The sequence below is a fragment of the Myotis nattereri genome, assembly GCF_964212035.1.
Source record: "Myotis nattereri genome assembly, chromosome: 2".
Classification (NCBI taxonomy): Eukaryota; Metazoa; Chordata; class Mammalia; order Chiroptera; family Vespertilionidae; genus Myotis; species Myotis nattereri.
The window spans coordinates 212,080,990-212,106,103 of NC_138076.1; the positions used below are offsets into that span (position 1 = coordinate 212,080,990).

The window sequence follows — 25,114 nt, forward strand, 5'->3', positions numbered from 1 at the left end:
TTGGAGCTCTTGGGAGAAATTTCTGAGCACTTTCCAAGCTCCTGGAAGTTCCCCTCCTTAGTTGGACCAGCTGGCCATCCCCTGGCTGAGCCTGGCCTGTGGAGGTCCTTGTTGTCCACCGACTGCCTCTGGCCTGTTGTGACTCCTGCAGGCCACGGGGTCCAGGAACACTGGGACCCCGGGCCTGTGATGCCTTGACTGTTGCCTATCCTTTCTCCTTAGACTGAAAATGGTGTTTGGTGTATGCGGCCAGAAGGAGAGGTAAAGTTTGGGTGCACCCTACTACCACGTCCCGAATGACCAGGCAGGGGAACCCCCACTTGGGCCCAAGAGGAAGGGAAAGCAGGGTTCTCTATAACTTTTCCTTGACTGTTAGAGTGTCTCTGGGACTCAGAGTCGGGGTGGAGGGCCTGGTCCTGGTAGGTGGGCCATGAGTGTGTGTGTGTGTGTGTGTGTGTGTGTGTGTGCCCATGCACAAGAAGCCATCATTTTAGCCAGTGGTTCTCAACCTTCCTAATGCCGCGACCCTTTAATACAGTTCCTTATGTTGTGGTGACCCCCAACCATAAAATTATTTTCATTGCTACTTCATAACTGTAATTTTGCTACTGTTATGAATCGTTATGTAAATATCTGATATGCAGGATGTACTTAGGCGACCCCTGTGAAAGGGTCGTCACGACCCACAGGTTGAGAACCGCTGATTTTAGCAATGCCAAAATGCTCTGCTGTCCCAAGGGAGCGGTCACAGAAGAGGGAGGTGACCTGGAACATGATTTCTACCGTGGGTGTGGGATCTGTCAGTCCCGAGGAGGGAGGGCTTGGAGGGTTGCGGGAGAAGAGCTGACCCAGCACCAGATGATCACCTGTGAGGCCCAGGCAAGGTCAGGGCCTGCCCTCTGGCTGGAGAGGCAGGATGGGCTCGCAGGTACAGTGAGGAAGGGAAGAAAGGGAGTGGCCCGGGCTCCGTGTCTGCTCCAGGCGCCAAGCCTGGCTGCTGAAGGAGGCAGAGGCACCTGGCCTGGCCACTCCGACGACTGTGCCCGGTGCTGGCGCCCACATGAGTTTCTCCAGCAGCAGCCGGCTCAGGAGACAGCTCTTTCCAGCAGCAGCTGGGCCAGAAGCAGACCTGAGGGGCCAGGGAATGCGGCTAATTCAATGTTGGGGTGACGCAGAGGCCCAGGGAGGGGGCTGGCTCCTGGGCTGCCGTTAGGGTTCCCATGGAGAGCTCTGCACCCCATCCCTGAGCCTGGTCGTTAACCTGGCACATCACTTCCCAGCCTTCCTGAGTTCCCCACCTTTTGGGGTGTCAGTGGGAGAGCAGACTTGCTGGTGTTGGCTGAGCAGCTGCCTGTGGTGCAGGGCGGGTGCTGCTGGGCCTGAGAGTCGGCATCAGGCTGAGCGAGGCCTCCCTTTCCCACGGGGCGAGCAGGGGCTGGGGCCTGTGCAGAGACTGGGACCCACGCAAGCAGCCAGTATTGGGCTCCACAGGCGACTGGGGTCAGCTCTCATTTTCTGAGCCTCAGTATAACCACCTCTAAAGTGGGCCCCAATGCGAGGTGAGGAGCGACAAGGCCGGGCAGGCCTGGCCTGGGGAGGCTGCTGAGGCCCCTTCGCTGCCAGGGTGGTTAAGCGGCCTGGGTGGGACTCAAAGTCAGGCTGCAGCCACCAGGCTGGTTTATTGTACATCAGGGCTCCCAGCTGAGGAGCGGCTGGGGTGTGTCCCCTCTAGCGGGGCACAGCACAGAGCTGGTAGGGGGGTGGGGTCACCAGGAGGCCATAGGTCCCGTGGTCGCTGGGGCGGGGCTGCCCAGCGGGCACCGAGAAGCTGAAGCGCTGCAGGAGGCAGGTGAAGAAGAGGAAGAGCTCCATGCGGGCCAGGGGCTCCCCGAGGCATGAGCGGCGGCCTGTGGGGGGGTGGGGGGGTAGAGGGGTGAGACATGAGCCCGCGCCTGGGCCCTGTGCCTCCAGGCTCCCTCGGGCGGGACAGTAGGCTGGGCCCCACAGGCACCTGCTGAGAAGGGCATGAAAGCCGCCTGCTTGACGAAGCGGCCCTGGGCGTCCAGGAAGTGCTCGGGGTGGAAGCGCAAGGGCTCCTTCCAGGCGGTCTCGTCCTTCAGCACTGACGACAGGTTGGGGATGAGCGTGGTCCCCTGGCAGGAGACACCTCACGTGGGTGGGTCTGGGTGGGGCATGCCGGGACCCCTGCCACCAAACACTCCCGGGAGCACACTGTCTGGACCACGCCCGCCCAGGCCACCTCCCTGACCCTGGGGGTCCCAGTGCCATGCCTCTCATGGGGCCTCCCTGCCACCCGTCCCTGCTCCCAGGGGCTCCTCCAACACTTGAGCTTGTCTCCCACCCAGCGGGGCCCTGCCTCTGCGCTCACCCCCACGCCCCTCGGACAGGACAGTCAGTGCTGGGCAGTGAGCGGGGCTAGGGTCCCGGTCAGTGGCCATGTCAGAGCACACGTGGTGGGTGTGGCTGAGCGGGGGTGGGCGGCCACAGGCCTACCTTGGGGATGAGGAAACCCCGCAGTTGAATGTCGCGGGAGGTCATGTGGGGCACGCCCAGGGGGATGATGTCCCCAAAGCGTTGCACCTCGTGGACTACAGCCATGGTGAAGGGCATTCGGGCCTGGTCCGCCATCTCTGGTCGCCGCGCTTGCCCTATTGTCTCATCGATCTCCTTTTGGACCCGGTCTGGACAGACAAGCATCCCCACAGGGGTCAGGCCCCGGGGGTGGGGGTGGGGGTGGGGGTGGGGTAAGGGCTGGGCTCTGGCCTGAGAGGGGGTGAGTCGAGGGCTGGGCCCATGTGGAGAAGGAAGTCACTCTGACCTCAGAGTCAGGACCCAGCCTCTGCGTATCCAAACTCAGCTCAGGGACCATGGGCTGACCTTTCCTGCCTCCCCCATCCCACCCGACCCCCAAGCCGGGCTCACGCTGCACATCCGGGTGCAGGATCATGAGCAGGAGGGCCCAGGACAGTGTGGTCGAAGTGGTCACCATCCCAGCGAAAAACAGGTCACCCACCACCATGCGCAGGTTCTCATTGTTGAAGCTGCTCCTGGGGTCCTCCTTGGCCTGGCCATGCAGAGGGCGGGCAAAGGGGCAGAGGGAGGGAGCCCTCCAGTGGCTCCCACAGTACACCCAGCAGCCTGGGGGCCCAACCCCTGGGCTTACCTCATGGCACAACCCACAGCCCCTGCCCCCATCCCTGCCAGCTGCCCCTCACCTTCTCCACCTCATCCAGGAAGGCGTCAGTCAGGTCTCGGGGTGCCTGGGCTGGGTCCCGGGTCATCTTGTGCTCGGCGATCAGCTCGTCCAGAAGAGCCATGAAGGCCCTCTGCCCCTTTAAGACCTTGGCAGCCAGCCCTGGGATGCGCAGCAGCACAGGGACCGATTCCAGCACCTGGACGGGCACAGGTGTGGGTCCGGGGCGGGCCTTCCTGCGCCCAGGTGTCCTCTGGACAAGTCAGGGCCCCACGACTCCCCCACCTTGCCCAGGAGTCCCGGCTCGTGCTTCAGTGCGCCCTCCATCATGTCCAGCAGCTTGAGGAGGCGCGGGTCCTCGTACTCGAAGCGGCGCCCATAGATGAGCGAGGAGATCACGTTGCTCACCGCTCTGTTCAGGAGGGCGTTGGGGCTGAAGGGGCGCCCTAGGGGAGGGGTGCAGAGCGGGGTCGCGTCCCTCTTCTGGTCCCCAGGCCCTCCCTTTCTCGCCCTCAGCCACCGCACTGACCGGCCTGGTCCTCGAAGGCGGCGCAGAGACAGGCGGCCTCCTCGGTCACCCACTGCTCCAGGGACTTCTTGCCCAGGCCGAAGTCGCGCAGGGTGGACACGGAGAAACGCCGCTGTTCGCGCCACGCGTGCCCGTAGCGCGCGAGGATCAATCCTGGGAGCGGGGAGTGGGCGCGGCTAGGCGGGCGCTGGCCCCGCCTCTGCCGCTCACGTGGTTCGCGGGCTCTCCCTCCTCCACCCGGGGCGGGGCCCGGCCCCGCCCACAAGCCCCGCCCCCGTCAGTGCAGGCTCCGCCCCCGTCGGTGCAGGCCCCCGCCCCCGCCCCCGTCCCGCCCACTCGAGTTCTCCTCACCCATTCCCCAACTTTGACACCCGCTTCCGGCTGGAGACGGGCCCCCCTCTGTCCGCCCACACTGCTCGCCAGCTCCCTCCCTCTCGTGGCAGGTCCTGCCCGCCCTCGGCCCGCCCACACCGGTACCGTTTCCCTCCTTCCGCCCCTGGTCCCAGCGCTGCTCGCGGCGGCCTGGCCCGCCCTGTCCCGGTGAGGCCCCGCCCACCTCCCCCACCCTGGGCTCAGACTCCCCCTCCACCTGCCGCCCCTTCCCATTCGCCGAGAGCACAGCGAGTCCACCGCCCTCCTCCGCGTGGGCTGCCGGGTGTCTGCGGCCCCGTGCCCGCTGGGCCTGGGTCGGCCCGGTCCTCCGCTTGCCTTGCGCGCGCGGCCCGAAGCCCAGATGCTCGTGGATGGGCGAGGGTGGGCGGTCGGCGGTGTCCTCGCTGCGGTGCACCAGCGCCTCGCGCACGGCCGCCAGCCCGCTGACCACGACCACGGGCGTCCAGGCCAGCTGCAGGCTGAACACGTCGCCAAAGCGGCTCCGCAGCTGCGGGCGGAGGGTGTTGGGTAAGCTGGCGGCGTCTCAGGGCCCGGACCTTGCAGGACCCCTGGGCAGTCAGCAGGGAGCGATGCAAGGACTTTATCTGGTCGGGGCCCTGGGGTCACTTCTCTATGATCAAGGACCTCGCATCTCTGAGTTTGCAAATGTCACCAAAATTGTCAGTAGGCCACGTGAGCATGCTCTCTCTCAGGGGCAGCAGCTAAGGCCTAGAGGTGAGCGTGACGCCCAAGGGCCCACAGAGCAGAAGACTTGAGCCCATTCTCTGCTCCCTCAACCTGACTTCCTGATTGAAATGGGGCTCCTGGCCAGACTCCTCTCCCCCTTCTCCAGACCTTTCCCCCTGAGCTAAACAGAAGGGGCTCGTGCCCGACCAGCGTGGCTCAGTGGTTGAGCGTGGACCTATGATCCAGGAGGTCACAGTTAGATTACCGGTCAGGGCACCTGCCTGGGTTGTGGGCTCCACCCCCATGCAGAAGGCAGCCAATCAATGATTCTCTTTCATCATTTGTTTCCATCCCGCTCTCCCTCTCCCTTCCTCTCTGAAATCAATAAAAATATATTTAAGCAGACGGGACTCAGGCTCACCTCCTTTGAACACTGTCTAAGCAGAACCCAAACCCACTGCCACGTCCCACCCCCTCTGCAACCTTTGCCCTCTGTGACCTTTGGAAAATCCCAACTGTCCCTGGGCCCTGCAGGCATGACCTCCTCAGGGAGCCTCTCTAACCCGCCCCCTCTTCTCAGCTCAGCTCCTTGTCCAGCCTGTGGCTCATGCCCACCCTGCCTGCTGCGAGGAGGGTCCCCCATGGCCTCTGCTGCCCACCCTAACCCTGCCTGCTGCGAGGAGGGTCCCCCATGGCCTCTGCTGCCCACCCTACCCCTGCCTGCTGCGAGGAGGGTCCCCCGTGGCTGCCCACCCCCACCTTCCTCACCTGGTTAACAGAGTGCAGCATGTCCTGGAAGTCCACGTGCAGCAGGTTGCCCAGCCCTGGCAGCGGCCTGGGGCCTGGCGGGTAGTGGGCAGCCCAGCGCACACGCCGGTGCATCAGGTCCACCAGGAGCAGGAAGACGGCGGTGGCCACAGCCAGGGGCCACAGCGCCTCCCCGGTCAGCAGCCCCATGGCTGTCTCAGTGTCCTTAGGGCTCCTCTGGGCACACTGGCACCCTCACCACACAGGCACCTAGGACAGGCCCGGCACAGCGCCCTCACCACGCCCTGTGGACTGGGCCAGCCTGGGCTCTCCTTATAAAAGGAGCCGAGGCTGGCCAGTGCCCCCTGACCTGAGCCAGCCTGTGTGGGAGTTACCACTGTCAGAGGGTACAGGGAGAGGTTGGGCAAGGTCAGGTGCAGGGGTGGCCAGAGAACCCTGCCCCTCCTGTCCTTTCTAGGTGCTTCCCCGGGGTGGGGGTCGGGGCGAAGAAGTTCACCCCGAATTCACTCCGCAGGTCTGTCTGGGCTCCGAGGAACAACCAGGGGTTTCCAGGCTTGATCCTGCGTCCTGTCTCTCAGGCTCACACCTGACGTGGTCGCAGTCTCGTCCCCGAACATGGCCCTGCTCCCGCCATCGCCTGCCTCCTCCTGAGCGGCCTCCCCTCCCAGGTTTGTTGCTGACCTTTGCCCAGCACTAGAGGGAGGTCACGGGACCGCGGGGGCCATGAAGCTCTCGGTGCCCCTTCCCTTCACACTAGAACACTCAACACACAGTCACGCACAAAACCCGTTCGCAGACACTGCCCGCGTGCTCAGTCTGACACAGTCACATGCACACACATTTGCACTCCCAAACACCACACACACGGCTTACACACACGTCCCCTCATTCTCCCAGGGCCTGAGGCTGCCTGGACACGGCCCCCACCTTGAGGCTGCTCACAGGCCTGCTGAGGCTCCCACCTGGCTGGCTGCTGGCCCTGCTTCCTGGGTTCCGCTGGGTCCTGGCTGTGGTGAGCTTGAACCTGGGGTGGGGAGGGGAGGCGAAGAGTGTGTTTAGAGCTCCCTGGTCACCCCGATAAGCCCATTGGGTGCCCGAGGACCCCTTCCTGTTTGTTACAAATTGGTCCTTGGGCCTCCTAGCTCTGCTGGCCGCTCAGTAACACATCTCCTTCCCTCCTGGCTCCACTCTGAGGTGTGGGGGTGGGGGCAGGGGGCACTTCCCTTGTCGACTGAGCTGTGGTGGGCTTGGCCTAGGATGTGACTGTCCCCAGAGGAGGGGGCCTGCTTCCTCCTCATTATCGTTTGTCCTTGACCATCAGCAGCTCAGACTCTTGCTGGGAGACAAGGGGTGGAAACCAAGGGGGGTGATGCAGTTCCTGGCCAGGCTGCTCCCTGTGCGGGGCCCTCCCTCTCCCTGGGCCTGGTCCCCTCAGGCTCTGTGGCCCCTCATGGAGCCATGCAAACCTCTGTACCATCTCCTGCCAGCGCGTGCCATCTCCAGGGGGGGCGGTGGCTACCTGGCCCTCCCTCTTGCTCAGCCTCTGCCCCTTCTAAGCAGAGGGTGCCTGCTGGCCTCAGCACCCTCCTTCTTCAACAGCGAGAGAGGTGGGATTCAGTTTTCAAATCAGTGAAACTGGTGGGAACTTTGAGGTCAAACTCACTCAAATTCGAAGACCCAGGAGGCCAGAGGCCGGAAGGGGCATTGCCTGATACGGGTTGGCTCTCACCCTTCCCAGGGGTGTGCGAGGCAAGCTCTCACTCTGGAAATGGCTGGAGTGCCCGAGTCTCAAAGGGGCTCTCCCCAGCTGAAGCAGGGCTGGAGGAAGCCTCCCTCTTCTCCCCCCACCCCTTCTCTCCCCCACTCCCCAACAGTAAGAGCACCAGTTCTTCGCAGGGTGCCTCTGGCTCAGAGCGCTGTGGCCTCTTGGTATTGGCTTTCAATGTTTGCCAATCCCGCCTGGCGCCCGGCCTGGAGTGTGGACACTGTTCTGCCCCTTCCCCACCCCCCACACTGGCCCCCACTGACTGGCTGCTGTGTGTGTAGCTTGCTGGGCCCCAATTGGGCCACCCTGCATCTCTCCTTGGCCAGGGCTTGGATTGTTTCATCCTTGCCAGTGAGGGAGAGAAGGGGTGGGGGGAGATGGAGGGGGACTTCCTCCACCCCTGCTTCAGCTGGGGAGAGCCCCTTCGAGACCCGGGCACTCCAGCCATTTCCAGAGTGAGAGCTTTCCTCGCACACCCCTGGGAATGGTGAGGGCCAAGCCGTGTCAGGCAATGCCCCTTCCCTTCTCGTAGCCTTTGTTTGGATGCCCTGCTCCCCGAGCAGTCCTCCCGGCAGGTGTGAAGGGCAGTGAGGGCCAGGCCTGTGCTCTCCGAAGGGGCCTGCTGTGCGGCACCGGCAGCCGGAAGGGCCCTGTGGCTCCGTGGCCCGTCGCCCTCGCCATCACTGTGCAGCCCAGCTTCTTGGTCGGGCACTGGCGCTCCCCCCACAGCCCCTAAGGCAGGCGGCTCCATGGTCCCCAAGGCACAGAAGGGTCTCAGGAATGTCGGGCCACAGTGACCGAGCAGCCTTCGGTCCATCGCAAACCCATGATCCGAGCTACTGCTGCGCACGTTCGGCCTGAACTTCTCTAAGGGCCAGCGGCCCGTTTATTCCCTTAGAATCACGCTCCGCCGCCCCCCCGCCCCTCCCGGGAGTGAGGCCGCCCCCTGGGACGCGCGTGGCACAGGTGGTCGCATGCACGGGGCCTGCCGGACACGCGACCTGAGGCTGAGGCCAGCGTGACCAGAGGGATGGCGGACCGGAGAGAGCGCAGGCCTCGGGAGAGCAGAGCTGGAGGCGTTTTGCTCACTTTGCCCCCCCCCGCCCCCCCCCCCCCCGCCCTCGCCGCCCAAACGCCCAACCCTCCCCTTCCTCCCTTTCCTGGGCAGGACCTGCGTCCAGCTCATCCAGCTCGTGGGCGCCGCGCCTGCGGCTCACCTGCTGGCGGCGGCCTCCGCGCGGAGACCGGCGGGGCGGCTGCAGGCCCGCGGACTGACCGACGCAGCAGCCGGAGGACGCAGGAGCCCGCGGCCGGGGCGGAGCCGGCAGGGCCGGCCTCCCAGCTGTTGGACCGGCACCGGGCTTCCGCTTGGCGGAGTGCACAGCCATGTGAATGTATTAGCACTGCCGGGCTGCACACTTATTGGCTGAGATGATAAATTTTAAGCCACAACTTAAAAAACATTCTTTTACCATATGATCCAGCAATCACACTTTTTGGTACTGACCCAAAGGATTGAAGCTCATGTCCGAGCAAAACCATGGATATTTATAGCGGTTTTATTCCTAACTGCCCAAGCTTGGAAGCAACCCAGGTGTCCTTCATTGAGCGAATGGACACACTGTGATGCCGCCAGACTACGGAACAGCATTCAGTACTAAAATTTTGAACTGAGCTATCGGCCCTGGCCAGGTGGTTCAGCTGGTTAGAGCATCAGTTTTGGGTTTGATCCCGCCAGGGCACATGAATGCATAAATAAGTGGAATAGGTGTTTCTCTCTCTCTCTCAAGCCAATAAAATAAAATGAGCTGTCAAGCCACCAATACATGGAGGACCCTTAAAATGCATGTCATCCTTAAGTGAAGGGAGCCACCTGCAAAGGCCACATACTGTGATCCCACCTACAGAACATTCTGGAACATGCAACTCTGGAGACTGCCTGGCAGGAGGAGGGGTGAACGGGAGCACAGAGGGTTTTTGTTTATGGCAGCGAAGCTACTGGGTGTGCTCTGACGGACACGTCATGCATGTGTCCAAACCACAGGATGCTCCCTGTGGGACCGGGGTGACTGTTGGAGCAGGCTCACTGACCGTAACAAGTGTACCCTGGGGCTGGGGAGCTGGTAGCCGGGCAGCTGTGGGTGGTGGGTCAGGGGGTACATGAGAACTTTCTGTACATTTGCTCAATATTGCTATGAACCTAAAACTGCTCTAAACAGTGAAATATATTAAATAAAATGCACAGAACTCAAATGTGGGGGGAACTGAGATGCACATGGGCAGCTGGAGCTGTTGGGGCAGGAGGGTGTGTGGGACATGCCACTCCCGTCACCAGCATTTCAGAGGAAAGACCCGGACGGTCACAGGGCCTCGCTCACGCACCGCCAGCAAGTCCAAGGGGGGCAGGAGAATAAAAGGCAAAATGACGAAGAATCATTTGCTGTCAGAAAAGTATTTTCCTCAAGATGCATATTTTTCAAGTTTTGTGGTGTAGCCCTTGACACTTGAAATCTATCAATTTCATTTGAACTGTGTTAATGCCAAGTTGAGACCAGATGGGAAGCCAAGTTGCTCAAAAAGCCATCATTGCTATGCAGGTCCTAGGCCCATGCAGAACACCACCCACGCCTCCGTCCCGGCGCAGTGAAATGAGAAATGGACCACACTGCTTGATGTAGCCATTAAAACGAAATTAATCTGCCATTTCTGCAGCCCCAAATTGATGAGCACAAAGAACTCATTTATAATTGCTTATTTCTACTTCACAACATTCCTTCCAGAGTTTCTGTTCTCTAAAAAAGTCCATTAACATTGCATTATTTTTTTATAACCTTTAAAATTAATGTTGATTGGAAATATGTTCTCATATCAGCTTAAGTAAATCTGACCGTCCCCACACACGGGCTGGGCTCCCCCCACTGAGTGGCTGGACCAGGCAGACCTGCCTCCCCTGCAGCAGAACCAAAGCCACCTCTGGGGGCTGGAGCGGGAGCAGAAAGAGACGCATTTGTTTTACAATCAATAAAAAAGGAAACAAGGTTAAAATGAAGTTTATTATTTTTTTGATTTTTTTTAAATAAAACTGTTTGTGAAACAGCTATTTTATCCCCACGGCAGAGTGACCCCTGAAAGATGCACTAACCCCTTCTTAAGGCCTTAACAAGAATTTTTTTGTACTTTTTCTCTTTTTTTTAAAACTCAAGATATTTAAAAATTATACACTTTACAAAACAAAACAATACAACATAAAGAATCACGTAGCGTGGGGCTGCTCAACTGACAGGCCCCCCTTTCTTTTATAAAAACAAAAGCAAAAAGAATAAAGGGCTAAAGGGGTGTCCTGGTCAGCTTGCCCCCCACCGCTCAGACAGCCTGCCAGCGCCTCGAAGACTTCAGTCCTGTGGGCGGCACCCGCTGGGCATGGCCCTACTGCACCCAGCGTGGCACTCGGGGCTCCCACCGGCCACGTGACGCAGCACACAGCTGTGACCTCGGGCATCTACCAATTTCACCCCCAAAAAAATAAAAATTTTAAAAATAAATAAATAGTGTTTCTGGAAATGAAAAAAATTTATTTTTGTGTTTAAACATCATTCTCCCACTCTTGAAAACATGGACCGCCCCACTCCCCTCCCCCAACCTCCCCACTTTGAGACAAATGAATGACAAAGGGTGGTTTGGGTGTGTTCGTCGGCTTTCAATTCTGGATCTAGAGATCTGAGTTGGCGGGAGACAGGCTGACCGGCAGAGCCACACCCCGTCCTCTATGAGATGAGAGTTTGCTGAGTTCAATTTCACATTTAAATTTCGTTGTTATTGGAACCAATTTGGAATTCTTTAGCTAGATAATTTTAAAATAGAATCAAAAGGGACAGCGCACCTTTCATTTAAACAAAGTCTTTCCAGACTAAAAATAGATTTATATATATATATTTTATCCCTCCCTTTTAGTCCCCCCCACCCTTCCCCGTTACCCCACCCCTCCCCCCTCCCCCCGCATTGTCACTATGGAGATTGTGTCCATGGAAACAGCCATTCTGACTTCTTGGGTCTTTCTTTCCTGTGGTGTCACGGTTGAGTGTGATGTAAGGACTTGGGAGGAGGTGCTGGCAGGCGGGTGGGCACAGCGGGGCGGGGCGGGGTGTGGCTGCACAGTAGGACCATTTCCATCCATCACGAGTGTCTCCTCCTCATCTCCACAGTCTCACCTGGAAGACAGAGCAGACAGTGGGTGTGGGAACCTCCACGGGGCCCAGCAGCCACAGGCCCGGTGAAGGAGCTGCTGACCTGGGAGACATCCAAAACCAGGGGTGGAGCTACCAGTGGCTCTGGGCCGGGACACCCCTGAAGGCAGCAATGACCCTCGGCTGTGGAGACTACACTGAGGGCGCCTCACGGAGTGCCCGCCTGCCCAGGGCACGGAAGGAACAGACCAGGAGAGAACTCCCGACCTCCAGGTGGGGGCTGCCCTCCAGGTGACCCTTGCTGGGGAGTCCTCCACCTGGGGCCTGCGGCTTAGCACCCGGTGGCAGGCATGGTCCTCACAGAGGTGGCCGAGCCCTGCCAGCCTGCGGGAGAGCTGGTTCGCGGCCCCTGACTCACAGCGCCGGCCACTCAGCTCTGCATTGGCGAGCCCTGTCGCTGGGGGCCCGCCCAGCTCCCCACATCCTGCTGCTGGCCCTTCCTCTTCCAGCCCAGCTCCAGGCTCAGGAAGGCCCCGGTGACCCTCGAGGGGTATGTAGGGTTGCTCCCCCCCTTGCCCCCGCCCCCCCACTCCGTGTGCAAAGGTCCTAGAGACACAGTCCAGAGAGAATGGCCCAGAAGCCGGCGTGGCGCAGCCGCGCAGCACAGCACTCTAGGGAGCAGGCTCATCTCTCCGCCTCCCACAAGCGAAAGCCAGGCATCACAGCCCTTAGTTTCCATAAAACTTACTAATATGCCGAACGCACAGCTGGCTGTGTGCACCAGCTACGATGTTCTATTTAAAGCACACACATCCCTGCTCTTGCCAGAGAGATTCCCAGCAGAGCACAGGTAACAGGAAGGCACTGCCGACAGCAGGGCACTGTCCCCATGTAAACCCTGGACTCCAGCCCTGAGGACACAGGCAGTGGCGGAGCCACCGGCCGCTCTCAGGGTGTCTATGGTGACAGTGTGACTTCCCCAGAGGTCGCGCCAGCCAGAAAGACTCCTCTGGCCACACTCGGGCTTTCCGGAGGCTGGGGCTGCCGCCGAGGGGAGAGGAACCAAATGTCCTTCATAGATGCGATGACAAGGGTGTGCTGGGGACCTCCAACAATGACCAGAGGGGCAAGTCTTGCAGGGGATGCAGGATCGGGGGTGTGAAGAGAACAGATGCCATGCACACCTGCGATGCTCTGCTCGCGGCGGGGCACGGGGCAGGGTCTGCCTCCAGCGCTCGGCAGGCAGGCTGTGCTTCCACCCGATCTTGCCCTCACTCCAGCCTCCCAACAGGGCTGTTCCCCAGGCTTCAAGGTGAGACTGGCCCAAGTACATGGTACCCCGAAGGGAACGGACCCTAACTTCTCACTTCTAAAACACTCATCGGACAGGGAGCACAGGAAGAAAATTCTTGAAGCACCTACTGTGTGCCAGGCACTCTGCCAGTGGCTTTACAGATGCTATTTCAAGGTAACACAGAGGCCTGACCCTGCAACTTGGTGAGGCTGAGAGGTCACACACGCGGCCAAAGCCACACAGGGGCTGCGGGTGTAGCTGCTGTGGGAACGGCGCTGCCGAACTGCACGGCCCGACAGAGCCGTGAGCAGACGCCCGGCAGCTGCAGCCCGCACGGAGGGTCTGCCATGTTCTCCCTAAAAAGGCATCTCGGGGGAAAAAACAATAAAGACGACAACAACAAAGGCACCTCGATGTCTGGCAAAGACTTCTCCTTGGGCCAAGCCTTCGCCCACCCTCAGCCCCGCCCTCAGCCTCAGCTCTGTGCCCTGCACCCGGCCTGGCCGGGCACTCTCCGCTCACACAGACCTGCAGGCCCAGCCGGGAGGGGGAGGGATCTCATTCTGCATCTGCACCAACAGGGGGTACAGTCAGGTGAGTGAACACCACCTCTGGGGGGCACGCCTCCTTTAACCACAACGCCCTCACATGCCCGCCCCAGGCAAACACAGACCGGTCCCCTCCTCACGGCCAGGACTAGCGGAGATGAGTGATGCCGATGGCTGCAGAGAGGGAGGAGGTGGAGACAGAGAAGGGAGGCCCAGTGGGAGCCGGTCAATGAGGTCGGAGGCAGAGCCCTCCTGGCCGGGAACTAACAGGAGGCGCAGCCCCGGAGGAGCGGGAGGAGGGGGTGGGAGTCTAGGTGTGACCAGGCCTCTGCAGTGAGAAGGGCAGAAGGGAGGGCGTGGGCTAAAGGCGCGTGCGGGCGGGTCTGTGCGGGAAGCCGGGTGGGTGGGGGTGGACAGTCGGGCTCTCCTCTGGAAATGGAATCCCAGGACTCGCTGGGCCGGCCCAGGGAAGCGGACTCTAGGTCGGGATCCTCGCTCACACACGGGCTGTGTGACATGCCAACCACGGAGGCTGCGTGTGCAGGGGGCACCCCCTCGCACCCAGGACAAAGCAGTGGTGATGGAGTTCCTGCTTCCCAACCACCGGATGGGGCCTGGCTGGGGGGCGGAGGGGGCCTCCTTGTTTACTACATGACAAGATGGAAGATAGGGACAGAGGCCTTGCTGCCAGAAGCGCACCACACATTAAGAAATGGGCAGGAGGTGGCCACTGGACGGCTGCCCAAGGATGCTTCCTCTCTGGCATGGCTGGCCTGGCAAGGGACAAGTGGCAGGTCACACACATGCTGTAGGGAGTGGTGGGGGACTAGGACTTGCACCCCCAGACCCGGGATTTTGATGGACGGGGTAGTGCAGGCAGAGCCCCAACTGCAGCCTTGGCCCCGCCCATGCCGAGGCCTCGCCCCACGCAGGCTGTGCTGGGCACGTTTTCTTTCTTAACGGAATCCTCCAAAGGCGGTTCTCTTTACGGAAGAAACTGAAGCAGCAGGCAGCGGGCCCACATGCACACCCACTGGCCCTCTGCCCGGCCGGATAGCCAGCGCGGACCCCAGATGAACGCGCCTCAGGGTGGGGCTCCTGCACAATCCGCACAGGGTGACAGGGGGCGCCCCGGGCCTGGAGGAGGGTGACTGTGACCTCAGACACCAGGACAGGGTCCTGCCTCGTGGGGACAGTAGATGAAGATAAACGTCTTAGGTGGACAGGAAGGACGCAGTATGTCCATCCTTTCCCTCGGAGAGGCCATTTAACCTCCACAGACTGGAAAGGGCCGCGCTGAGGGGCCGCTGGTTTCTTTTGTGCAGACAGGCACAGCGGTGCCAACCTCAGGGATGAACCAGGCTCCTGCCGCCCCTCCGGTGGGGCGGGCTGTCAGCTGGCAGGGCCAGGAGTAGATGGAGTGGAAAGACATGGTGAACAGAACAACTCCCAAGAAGAGGCCAGCACCCCGACTTCCCCTTTTTCTTACACACGAAGTGGGATCCCACGGCTAAAACCATCGGCCCCAACGGCAAATGCAGCCGGTCTCCCAGGGCCCCCCCAGGCACGGCACCGTGGTCCTGAGCGAAGGCGGCGCTGCCTGCCTGGCGGGAGGGGAGCACGGGATGGTGGCAGAGCCGCCCAGGCACAGCGACCCCATCAAGCGCAGGGACTCGAAGGGCCGACAGAAACTCCTGGAAGAGCCGAGGGCTGCCCAGCGGGAAAGGACGGTGGCCAGTGGCCGCTACTGATGACGACCACGGGTCCACTCGCTCGACAGCTTCCTGTCCTGTCCGCCCCGCCCCCCGGGGCATGAGCCCGCCACACTCCGCACTGAAGTCCGTTTCCCCAGGTCACTGTTAGGTGGTCCAGACGAAGGCAGAGCCGCTGTAAGCAGCGAAGGGACCACCCCAAGGGGCCAGCCCAGCACCCCTGCTCGGGTCTCAGACCCCGGAGTAAAGACAGGGCCTCCCTTTTGGGAGAGGAGTCCCGCTAGGAACGTCTCAGACAACGGCCTCACCCCCTGTCCTGCCTGGCGAGTGCCCCAGTGATGATGTGGTTTCCCTTCTTCTCTTTCCCGTCTGTTCCTCCCGCCCCGGGGACCTGCCGCTTCCAGGACCGCGAGCCTGGTGATCTGCTCGCAGACTCAGCCGCCAGCCCTGACCACAGCCCGCAGACACGCTCACAGAGCACAACCCAACCTCCTGAGATTTCCAGGGTAAAACTACATCAATGCTGAAGTCTACTAAATCTTTGAGGGGATTTCCCTTCCCTTTGTAAAAATCAATCCTTCATAGTACCAGGAAAAAGACTTCAAATAACAAAACTTGGGGAATTTTTTGTTTTCCAAAGGAAAACCCACCGTAAGCTTCACAGATAATGATGTCTGGCTAGAAGCTTTGCTGAGCCAGGAGCGAGGGCCTCGCCCCACCCGAGGCTGTCCTGCCCCACCCAAGGCTGACCTGCCCCACCCGAGGCTGTCCTGCCCCACCCAAGGCTGACCTGCCCCACCCGAGGCTGTCCTGCGAGGCTGCTGCCTCTGCCCCCGGGAGCACACGCCAGGCCTGATTTCAGAACAGTCACTCCAACGCCTAAGCAGCACATGGCAAACACTTCCTCCACCTGGTGCTGGCAGTTTCCGATCACCGATCACCGTGCTGCAGCCTGGCCGAGGAGCAGGGCAGAGGCCGCCACCCACCGGGAGTGGCAGGGGCGGCGCCCGACTCACCTGTGCTTGCTGTACTTTCCATTCCCACGACACATGCCCCCCTCACCCCCGCTCCGACTGCTCTGTGCTGAGGCTGCCTTTCGCTGTCTTGTTCTGCAAGGCGGGGAGAGGGCATGGGAGGGGAGGCTGGCGCGGGCAAAGCCGAGGTCACAGGCAGGAGGGACAGGGAGGAGCGTGGGGTCAGGGTAGCAGAGGGAGGAAAGGAACAGCACATGGAAAGGAAAGAAAAAGTAGAGTCAGTATTGAGTGACGAACAGGAGAACTCAGACAGGGTGTTCTGAGGCAAAATGTGCCCATTAAAAAAAGGAAGTTTAAAAAACAAAAACATGTAGATTAAGTAAAACTACACTACTGTAGATCCTACGGTCCATCTCTGGAAATAATTCAAAAGTCAAGCCTCAGTGGGCACCTTCAGGAGCGTTCTGAGGGCAGACCTGTCAAGGGTAACCTCTTTCTAGTACTTTCTGGCCCTCTTTGGACACTGAAGGCTGGTGACCACCAGGGGTCAGTGTGAGCTCGGCGAGAAGAGAGCGGCAGGCGCTGCAGAAGCTGCCAGGTGGTGTCTCCCCCTTCAAGCTGCCCTGGCTCCTCCTGTCCTCACCTCCTCTACACACACACACACACACACACACACACACACACACACGCGCGCGCGCGCACCCTCTCAGACAGACCAGCGTCCTGTCTTCCATCTTGTCCTAGAAGAGGGGACCCGGAGATACCTCTTTTTTAAAAATAAAAACAAAACTTTATTATTATTATTTTTAAATCCCACCGAGGATACTTTTTCCATTGAATTTTAGACAGTGGAAGGGAGAGGGAGAGACAGAGAAACACTGATGTGAGAGAGAGACATCGACTGGTTGCCTCCCGCATGCCCCACCAGGGCCAGGAGCCTGCAACCGAGGTATGTGCCCTTGACTGGAATCGAACCCGGGACCCTTCAGTCTGCAGGCCAACGTTCTGTCCAGTGAGCCACACCAGCCAAGGCCCAGAGACACCTCTTGAGCCAAGTGGGAAACAGGGAGCAGCAGCAACTGCCAACTGCGGACCCTGGTTGCTTCTGCTGAAGTAAAACCTGGGAGACGCTGAGAGTCCCCCAAATCCCGGAGGCAGCGGTTTCCCTGGCTGGGAAAACGCCTCTGCTTCTGTATCAAGGCCTACAACAACCTCACCTCACGCGACCTGTGAACTGGGGCTCCATTAAACTAACGTGGGAATCAGTAGTTGCACTGAGTTTGATTTTCTCATTTCTTGTAACAAACAAGATTCTCTCCAACACACTTCTCCACACGGCACCCACCCACACCGCAGGTCCGCCAGGGCCAGGCGCAGGCAGGCTGCGTCCTGCCACGTCTGCAGGCATTGCAGGAGGAGCCCCACCACCCTGCCAGGAGCGGGCACTGGGGGCTGGGACTCACCTTGTGCTTGGGGCACCTCACCGAGAAGTTCTCCTCATGTAGCAAACAATCTGCAAGACAGAGGGGACAGTCAACTGGGGCTGGCGAGTGGCACAGGTGACTGACAGGCCGACTGACAGGGTCGGACGTGGCGATAAGAGGTCCCCACGCTACGATTTCCAATAGGAAAACATTAGAGACACCCCAAGTAAATATGGTACCTCAACATGAAGTATCACTTAAAAATTAACGTGTCAAAATAGTTAACGTATATGAGAAATACTCATGATGTAAAATCGCTTGAAAACCCAGGATATATAAATGTGTGAGTACAATCCTAATTTTATCAAAATATTTATATACATTACAAAAGGACAAAGGAAATCTACCGCATTATAACAGTGGTACTTCTTTGGTAAGTAAAATTATAAGCGATTTAATTTTTTCCGTATTTCCATCATATTATATTGTTTTAATAATCAGAAACAACCTCTAATAAATGTTGTTTTTAACCCTCCCGATTCTAGGCCAAGCCCACCCGCAGGGCCAGCCAAGGCTCCGGGAGGAAACACTGCGTCTACAGCACCGTTTCCCTGGCCGAGCCTCACGTCCGAGACAGGAAGGAGACCAGGCCTGAGAGCCGCTGCCCCCTTCACCCCACAGCCCACGGAGACAGGGAGAAGCCCCCACACGAGCTGCCTAATCCACGCTAAACGCTTCAGAGGCGAGAAACCCCGTGAGGGATATTAATCCTCGGAGGAAAATGATTCATTCCAACTTCTAACACGGTGACAGCATCCTCGATGACAGCCTGCAGGTGAGTAGAGCTCTCCGCGCCAGGGCAGTGCGAGGCGTGGGCGAGGAAATCTCATTAATGAGTCCACGCTGCACACCCAGCTCCCAGAGACCGACAGCCAGGTCACTGGTGCAAGATGTGGTGGCAGAATGCTAATAAATATTGATCGCACAGTCTCAGATTGCTCCCAGGCACCGTGGCGGGAGGCAGCCACGGTACTTAGCCTTGTTAAATTTACAATTTAACTCAGGCTTAAACAGAGGTCCGGATTAGCAGCCTGAGTACCCACAAATTGCAAGTAAAAGGTAAAAAAGCAAGGAAACATATAAATGAAAAAATTTGAGGTCCTCTTATTCTACACAAATAAAAAAGGCCCTTTCATAATTTGGCTTCGGCCTGCACCATCCCTACTGCTTTCTGAGTCCTGGTGTATCTATGAGGCAAACCCCGGGGCCAGAACTCAGTAAGTCTGCGCCCCTCCCCCGCAAGCCGGAGCAAGCAGTAAATGAAGGGCGTTCATTCAGAACCCACAAGTACATGGTGTGACCAGGCTCCCGCTACGCAACCTGCCAGAGAGCGCGCTTCCGAGCAGCAAGGGGTAGACTGGCACTCAGAGGCTCTCTCCTTACCTGGGCGCTGGCCAAGGAGAAACAGCCGAGCCCACGTGGGGCAGCCACCTTAGGCCACAGCGGCTTTCAGAAAGGATGAGATGCCTCCGTTCCCCTTGCAGCCGTGAACAGCTGGCACGGACCATTAGTAAAATACGGCTACAGTTAGGAAACATGTTCCCTTTAAGTTAAAAAGTAGAAAAGAAATAAAACAATAGAAGTACACACTAAGCAGCTTGGAACCAACACCAGGGATCTGTGGAAACAGAAGTCTCCTAAACACATCTGTCAGAGACAGTGTCCGCCTCTGGCAAGGCCTCCTAAGCAGGAAGCCAATGGACAGACGCTCTGCTCTGTCTGTTCTCATACCCGCCGGCCACCAGGAAGGTCAAGATCCTGCTGGAGAGCTGACACCCGGAAGGGCACGGGGACCCGTCCCTGCTCAAGGAAGAGCCAAGGGCAGTGAGAAGGGCAGTGAAGTTCTTCCGCGGTCTCTGAACAGGTGCCTGGCCCCGCGGCTGGCCAGCCGGTCTCTCAATTTGTTTCCTTGAGGCCCTGGCAAAGTCCTACACTGACTGGGCGGAGGGCCTGTGAGCACTTCCAGGGAAGCAGAGAGGCTTGCTGAGCATCACTCGAGCTGGAAAAGACTCACAAGGTTGTCTGGTCAACCAGCTGGCTTCCAGACACGCAAATCTCAACGGCCCAGAAGGGTGAGCTCACTCTCTCCTGGAGCTTAAATGCAGAGCGGACTGTGGCGCTCCTCCTACAAGCTGTGTGGATACCCACACGCACCTGGACAGAACCCAGGCTGAGGATGGGGGCTCAAGGAGCGAGGGCTAATGAATACGCTCTGATCTGCCAGGCCCCACCCTGTCTCCAGCTCATCTACAACTGACCTCAGAGGCACAGTTAGCACTTTATCTTGACAGAATCCAGGCTGGGACCGCCAGCCTACACTGCCTCAGTGAGGGGAGTAACAGGCAGGAGCCAGGGAGGGACCAGACACTTGTCATTCTAATGACCCACCCAGGGCTGAACCCTGCCTGCAAGGTCCGGGTCTGCAGCAGAGAGCAGTGAAGGCGGCTCAGAGAGTGAACTGAGGGTCGGAGGGAGAGGAGTCCCTCCAGGCAGGATCCTCTGTGCACAGCAGAATCGCTCCTGAGCCAGCACAGCGCTTTCCCTTCGGTCTTCATTGTTGCGGCTCAGTGCATTACCAGCACTCATGTTCTCATTACTGCGTTTCCCACCTGGAGCCAAATCTGGTGCCTGTGACATCACCAACCACACCAAACAGCTAACCATGATGTCACAAACGTGCATGCGCGTGGGAGCTGCAGGAGCCACAGAGCTGTTTCTACGGAGATGTCCCCAGTAATCAAAGTTTCCCCGAGACACCAGCAGCTCTGAAAGGGTTGGGAGGTGGGCAGCAAGGCAGAGGCGAAAATGGCCAACGTTTCCTCACTCCATGAGACATGGGACTTACTATCATTATAATTGGCAAGAAGGTCAATTGGTGACTGCCTTTCTGGGATGCAAAGGTCCTTCATACACAAGAGAATTCCTGCAGACCCAGAGGGACAAACACAAGTACCTGCCTCCCAGGGCGGCACAGGCCTCTGGGTCACTGTGACTCGAGTCATCAAAAGACCCAGAAATGCCCAAGACACGGTGACCTTGTGCAGCTGCCGCAGCCTCCGTCACCCAGTCCGCCACGCCCCCACCCTTTCCCTGCCAAATCCACACCAGACCCGCCTCTGAGAGACACAGCTGCTCCCATGGAAGCCACGTTCCCCTCAGAACCCAGGAAGACTTGAGAGGTTAACAGGCACCACGCCGCTTGCTGCACTGCTCGTCTCTCCATTTTCTCTCCCTCCCTGACCTGCAAGCACTGGATGAGGGCCAGCTGGGTGAAGGTGAAGGTCTCATGCTCACAAAGTAACTGGTGAAAACACCCACTGAGGAGACACGGGTTTAGAGGAGAAAGGATTCCCCCAGACTGCTGACGCTGATTCAGAACTCAAACCTTCTGCGTTGACCACTGGACGGCACTTCTTGGACAAAAGGTTTTTCTTCCTTCAGTCATCACACGGCCAACACTGCTCTCATCTCAGTGGACCTGGAACCCTTTCATGGTAAACACTCCACAACTAGGAACACAGGGAGCTTCCTTAGCTGCCCAAGAACATCTATAAAAGCCCCCAGCTACCACACTAGTTAGTGGGTCAGAAACAACACAAGGACGTCAGCTTTGCCACTTGTATCCAACATTACACTAGAAGTGCTAGGCAGGGCAATCAGGCAAGAAAAGGAGGCATCTGATTAGAAAGGAAGAAGTAAAACGTGCTGCAGATGATACGTAACTAAAAACTTTAAATCAATGAGCTGAGCAAAGATGCAGGATATAAGATCAATATAACAAAATCAGTTGTATTTCTATATACTCACAATGAAAAATCTGAAATTTAAAACTCCAATTGCAATACCACCAAAAATTTAAAAAATACTTAAGAATAAATTTAACCTAAGAATGAAAAACATACTCTGAAAACTACAGCACATTGTTAGAAGAAATTAAAAACTGAAATGGAAAGACATCCATGATGATGGGTTGGAAGACAGACTATTGTTAAGATGGAAATACTCCCTTATTGATCTGCAGATTAATGCAAGTCCTATAAAAGTTTCAATGGCTATTTTTTACAGAAATCTACAAGTTGATCTTAAAATTCATATGGAACAGCAAAGGACCCAGAATAGCCAAAACAATCTTAAATAAAAGGAACAAAATTAGAGGGCTCACACTTCCCATTTTCAAAATGTATTATGAAGCTACAGTAATCAAGACAGGGTGTACTGGAGGAGTCCAGAAATAAGCACATATTTGTATGATCAACTGGCTTTCTTTGTTTCTTTTTAAATATATTTGTATTGATTTCAGAGACAAAGGGAGAGAGAGAGAGAGATAGAAATATCAATGATGAGAGAGAATCATTGATCGGCTTCCTCCTGCATGCCCCACACGGGGGAAATCAAGCCCACAACCCAGGCATGTGCCCCGATCGGGAATGGAACTGTGACTTCCTGGTTCATAGGCCGACACTCAACAACTGAGCCATGCCAGCTGGGCTGGTCAATTGGTTTGCAACCAAGGTGCCAAGATCACTGAATGAGGAAAGATTAGTCTCTTCTACAAATGATGCTGGGGTAACTGGAATCCATGTGCAAAAAGCTGAACTGGACTCTTGCTTCATACCATGTATACAAATGAACTCAAGCTGGATCAAGGACCCGTGTTAAGGGCTAAACTTATAAAAGTTGCAGGACCAGACACAAGCATACATCTTTGATGCTGGATTATGCAATGGTTTCTTAGATATAAGAAAAAGCAACAAGTAACAAAAGAAAAAATAGATAAATTGGACTTCACCAAAGACGCTTAACATCATTAGTCACCAGGGAAATGCAAGTCAAAATCACAATGAGCTACTGCTTCAAATTCACTGGGATGGCCATAATAAGAAGACAAACAAGCCCTGGTCGGGGTGGCTCAGTTGGGCATTGTCCCGTACACTAGGAGGTCACCGGTTCAATTCCTGATCAGAGCACATGTCTGAGTTTTGGGCTTGATCCTCAGTAGGGGGCATGCAGGAGGCAGCAGATTGATGTTTCTCTCTTATTGATGTTTCTCTCTCTCTCTCTCTCTCTCTCTCTCTCTCTCTCTCTCTAAATCAATAAACTATTCTTAAAAAAAATATAACAAGTGTTGATGAGGACATGGAGAAACTAGAACCCTCACATACTGCTGGAGGGAATGTAAAATGGTGCAGGCATTTTGAAAAACAGTCTGGCAGGTCCTCAAAAGGTTAAACATAGAGTTACTATTTATCCAGTAATTCCACTCCTAGGTTTACGCCCCAGAGAACAAAACATTAAGTCTGCACGGAGACCTGTATATGAATGTTCACAGCAGCATTATTTGTAATAATAAAAAGGTGGAAACAACCTAAATGTGCATCAAATGATGAATGGTAAGTAAATAAAAAGATATCTCCTTATAATAAAATATTATTTGGCAATAAAAATGAAGTACTGATACATGCTACAACATGGGTGAACCTGAAAAACATTATACTAAATAAAAGAAGCCAGACACAAAGACCACATATCTGTCTGATCCCACTGATATGAAATGTCCAGAACAGGTGCGTCCATGGAGACAGAAAGCAGATCAGTCGTTGCTCAGGGCGGGAGTTGCTGGCTAAAGGATGCAGGGCTGCTTTTTGAGGTGACGAATGTACTAAAATTGACTGTGGTGATGATTGCATATCTGTGAATATACTAAAAACCACTGAATTGCACACTTAGGTGAATTATGTGTGAATTATACGAATAAAACCGCTTTTAAAAAAAATTATCCCATTTCACTCCTTTTTATTCTCCTCACTGCATTTCCTTTAGAATTTACTAACAGAACAGGGTCAAAAAAGACAAAGAACGACAACAAAGGGAAAGAGGGCAGAGAAAGTGTGCGCCCCACCCTGAGGACGCTCTGGAGGCCCATCTTACCTGCGTCAATGGCACACGGGTAATGGTAGCGGAAGGAGCAGCCTTTGTTGTAGCAGCCCAAGGTGGCGCCTGCCTCCTGGCAGTGGGAGCATTTCTGAAAGGGAAGGAGTCAGACATGTCAGCACCGCAGACTCAGCCCTCCTCCCCAGGCTGCCCCCAGACCCCACAGGCCAGACAGCACGTGTCCCTGAGGTGACGGAGTCTGTGGTGGCAGGATGAGCAGCCCGTTTCTTACTGCCACTCACTGCCCACACCTGGAGGAGACTCAGCAGTAAGGACCCAGGGCGGGCCTCACAAACAAACAGAACCACAGAGTGGCGAGGGTGGGCATGCGGCCGGCCTCTGGGACCCCGCAGTCCACCCAGCCACATGCTCTCTTGAACTGTGTGCAGCTCTTGTGTGTTATTTCTGCTGTGAACGTCTCGGGTAGATGGAGAGGGTAAGATAGTAGAGTTATATATAAACCTTTTAGAATTAAAAGTGGAATTTGGTTTCCAATTCTTATATTTTTAAGATTTTATTTTTATTCTACTTATCCCAAATGCCCAATACAAGTACATTTCCCTTTTCAGAAAATATGGGCTCCTGTGAGCAAACGGTATTTTTACACACAAATCCTATTTTAAATGCACTCGGAAACCGGCCATGAATTTCTGGCCGAGTGAGACATTACTCTGTAATTGAGATCTCCTCCTTATATGGTCAGGTTTTCTTAAAGTGGGGCACTTCTCCATCATCCCTCTGAAGTGGCTACAGCGAGCTCTCACTCCTGTCGGCACAAGGAATGTGTCCCATCATCAATAATCATAGCTATAAAAGTCAACCACATCAGCCCCCTGAGGAAGGACGCAGGCTTCTGGTGGCCAGGGCACACCCAGGTAAGGCTACCTGGAAGATACGGCACTTGTTCCTGATTCTAGGAAAAATAGAATAAAAGTGACCGTAAGCCAGTGGTTCTCAACCTTCCTAATGCCTCGACCCTTTAATACAGTTCCTCATGTTGTGGTGACCCCCAATTTCATTGTTACAAACTGAACATAATTAAAGCACAGTGATTAATCACAAAAACAATATGTAATTATAAATGTGTTTTCCGATGGTCTTAGGCGACCCCTGTGAAAGGGTCATTCGACCCCCAAAGGGGTCGCGACCCACATGTTGAGAACCACTGCCCTAAGCAGTTACACTTGCGGAAAAGAAAGGCTCCCCACACACCCATACCCTCCCCAGGAAAGTGACTAAAGGGCAGCGCGGCTGCTTCTTCCCAGGCAAAGGCAGGCCTGGAAGGCAGCCTCCAGGGGGCAGTGTGGCCTGCAGCCTGCAGCAGTAAGGTCAACAGGGAGCTGGAGAAAGCTCCCCCAAAGCTGACGCTGAAGGTAAACTCACACTGACGCAGCCCAGCCCGAGTGTTCACCATACACCAGGCGCCATACACGACTGATGTGGACCAACTCATCCAGTTTTCACAACTACCCTGGAACCCCCTCAGGCTACAGATGAGGTGCCTGAAGCACCAGAAGGGGAAGTAACCTGCTCCCCGTCACAGCTGGTCTGGGCTGAGCCCTGGACTCCTCCAGAGACAAAGGGGCAGGAATAAGGCTATAAGACAAGTCCTTCCAGAGCCTCAATTCCTCTAGGAAGCAAACATCCTTCTG

At 56.7% G+C, this 25,114-nt stretch overlaps 2 protein-coding genes across 8 annotated transcripts in view; both read right to left on the reverse strand.

Annotated features, from left to right (window-relative positions):
* Window positions 1-1,654: 1,654 nt before the first annotated feature.
* On the reverse strand, window positions 1,655-8,652 carry LOC308513318 (cytochrome P450 2D14-like). Of its 6 annotated transcripts, none has more exons than XM_081083250.1 (11): window positions 8,553-8,652; window positions 6,533-6,594; window positions 5,571-5,819; window positions 4,452-4,623; window positions 3,744-3,896; window positions 3,500-3,660; window positions 3,237-3,413; window positions 2,944-3,085; window positions 2,515-2,702; window positions 2,012-2,153; window positions 1,655-1,907 (listed from the first exon to the last, which is right to left on the reverse strand). In XM_081083250.1, the coding sequence occupies exons 3-11, from the start codon at window positions 5,757-5,759 to the stop codon at window positions 1,729-1,731; spliced, it is 1,503 nt and encodes a 500-aa protein (XP_080939376.1). In that variant the 5' UTR covers window positions 5,760-5,819; window positions 6,533-6,594; window positions 8,553-8,652; the 3' UTR covers window positions 1,655-1,728. The 6 variants fall into 6 exon arrangements, with proteins under 6 accessions (XP_080939376.1, XP_080939371.1, XP_080939373.1 ...); XM_081083245.1 differs by having other exon boundaries at window positions 5,571-6,263; XM_081083247.1 differs by having other exon boundaries at window positions 6,498-6,594.
* Window positions 8,653-10,369: 1,717 nt separating this feature from the next.
* TCF20 (transcription factor 20) overlaps window positions 10,370-25,114 on the reverse strand; it is a gene marked incomplete at its 5' end in the record, with an annotated part of 43,155 nt that continues 28,410 nt past the window's right edge. Inside the window, 4 exons of one of the 2 annotated variants that reach the window (XM_081082599.1) lie at window positions 10,370-11,543; window positions 16,090-16,215; window positions 17,511-17,560; window positions 23,460-23,553. In XM_081082599.1, coding sequence (XP_080938725.1) covers window positions 16,132-16,215; window positions 17,511-17,560; window positions 23,460-23,553 — 228 coding nt within the window. In that variant the 3' untranslated portion in view covers window positions 10,370-11,543; window positions 16,090-16,131. The remainder of the gene's footprint in view (window positions 11,544-16,089; window positions 16,216-17,510; window positions 17,561-23,459; window positions 23,554-25,114) is intronic. The other variant, XM_081082598.1, reaches the window with a different exon arrangement.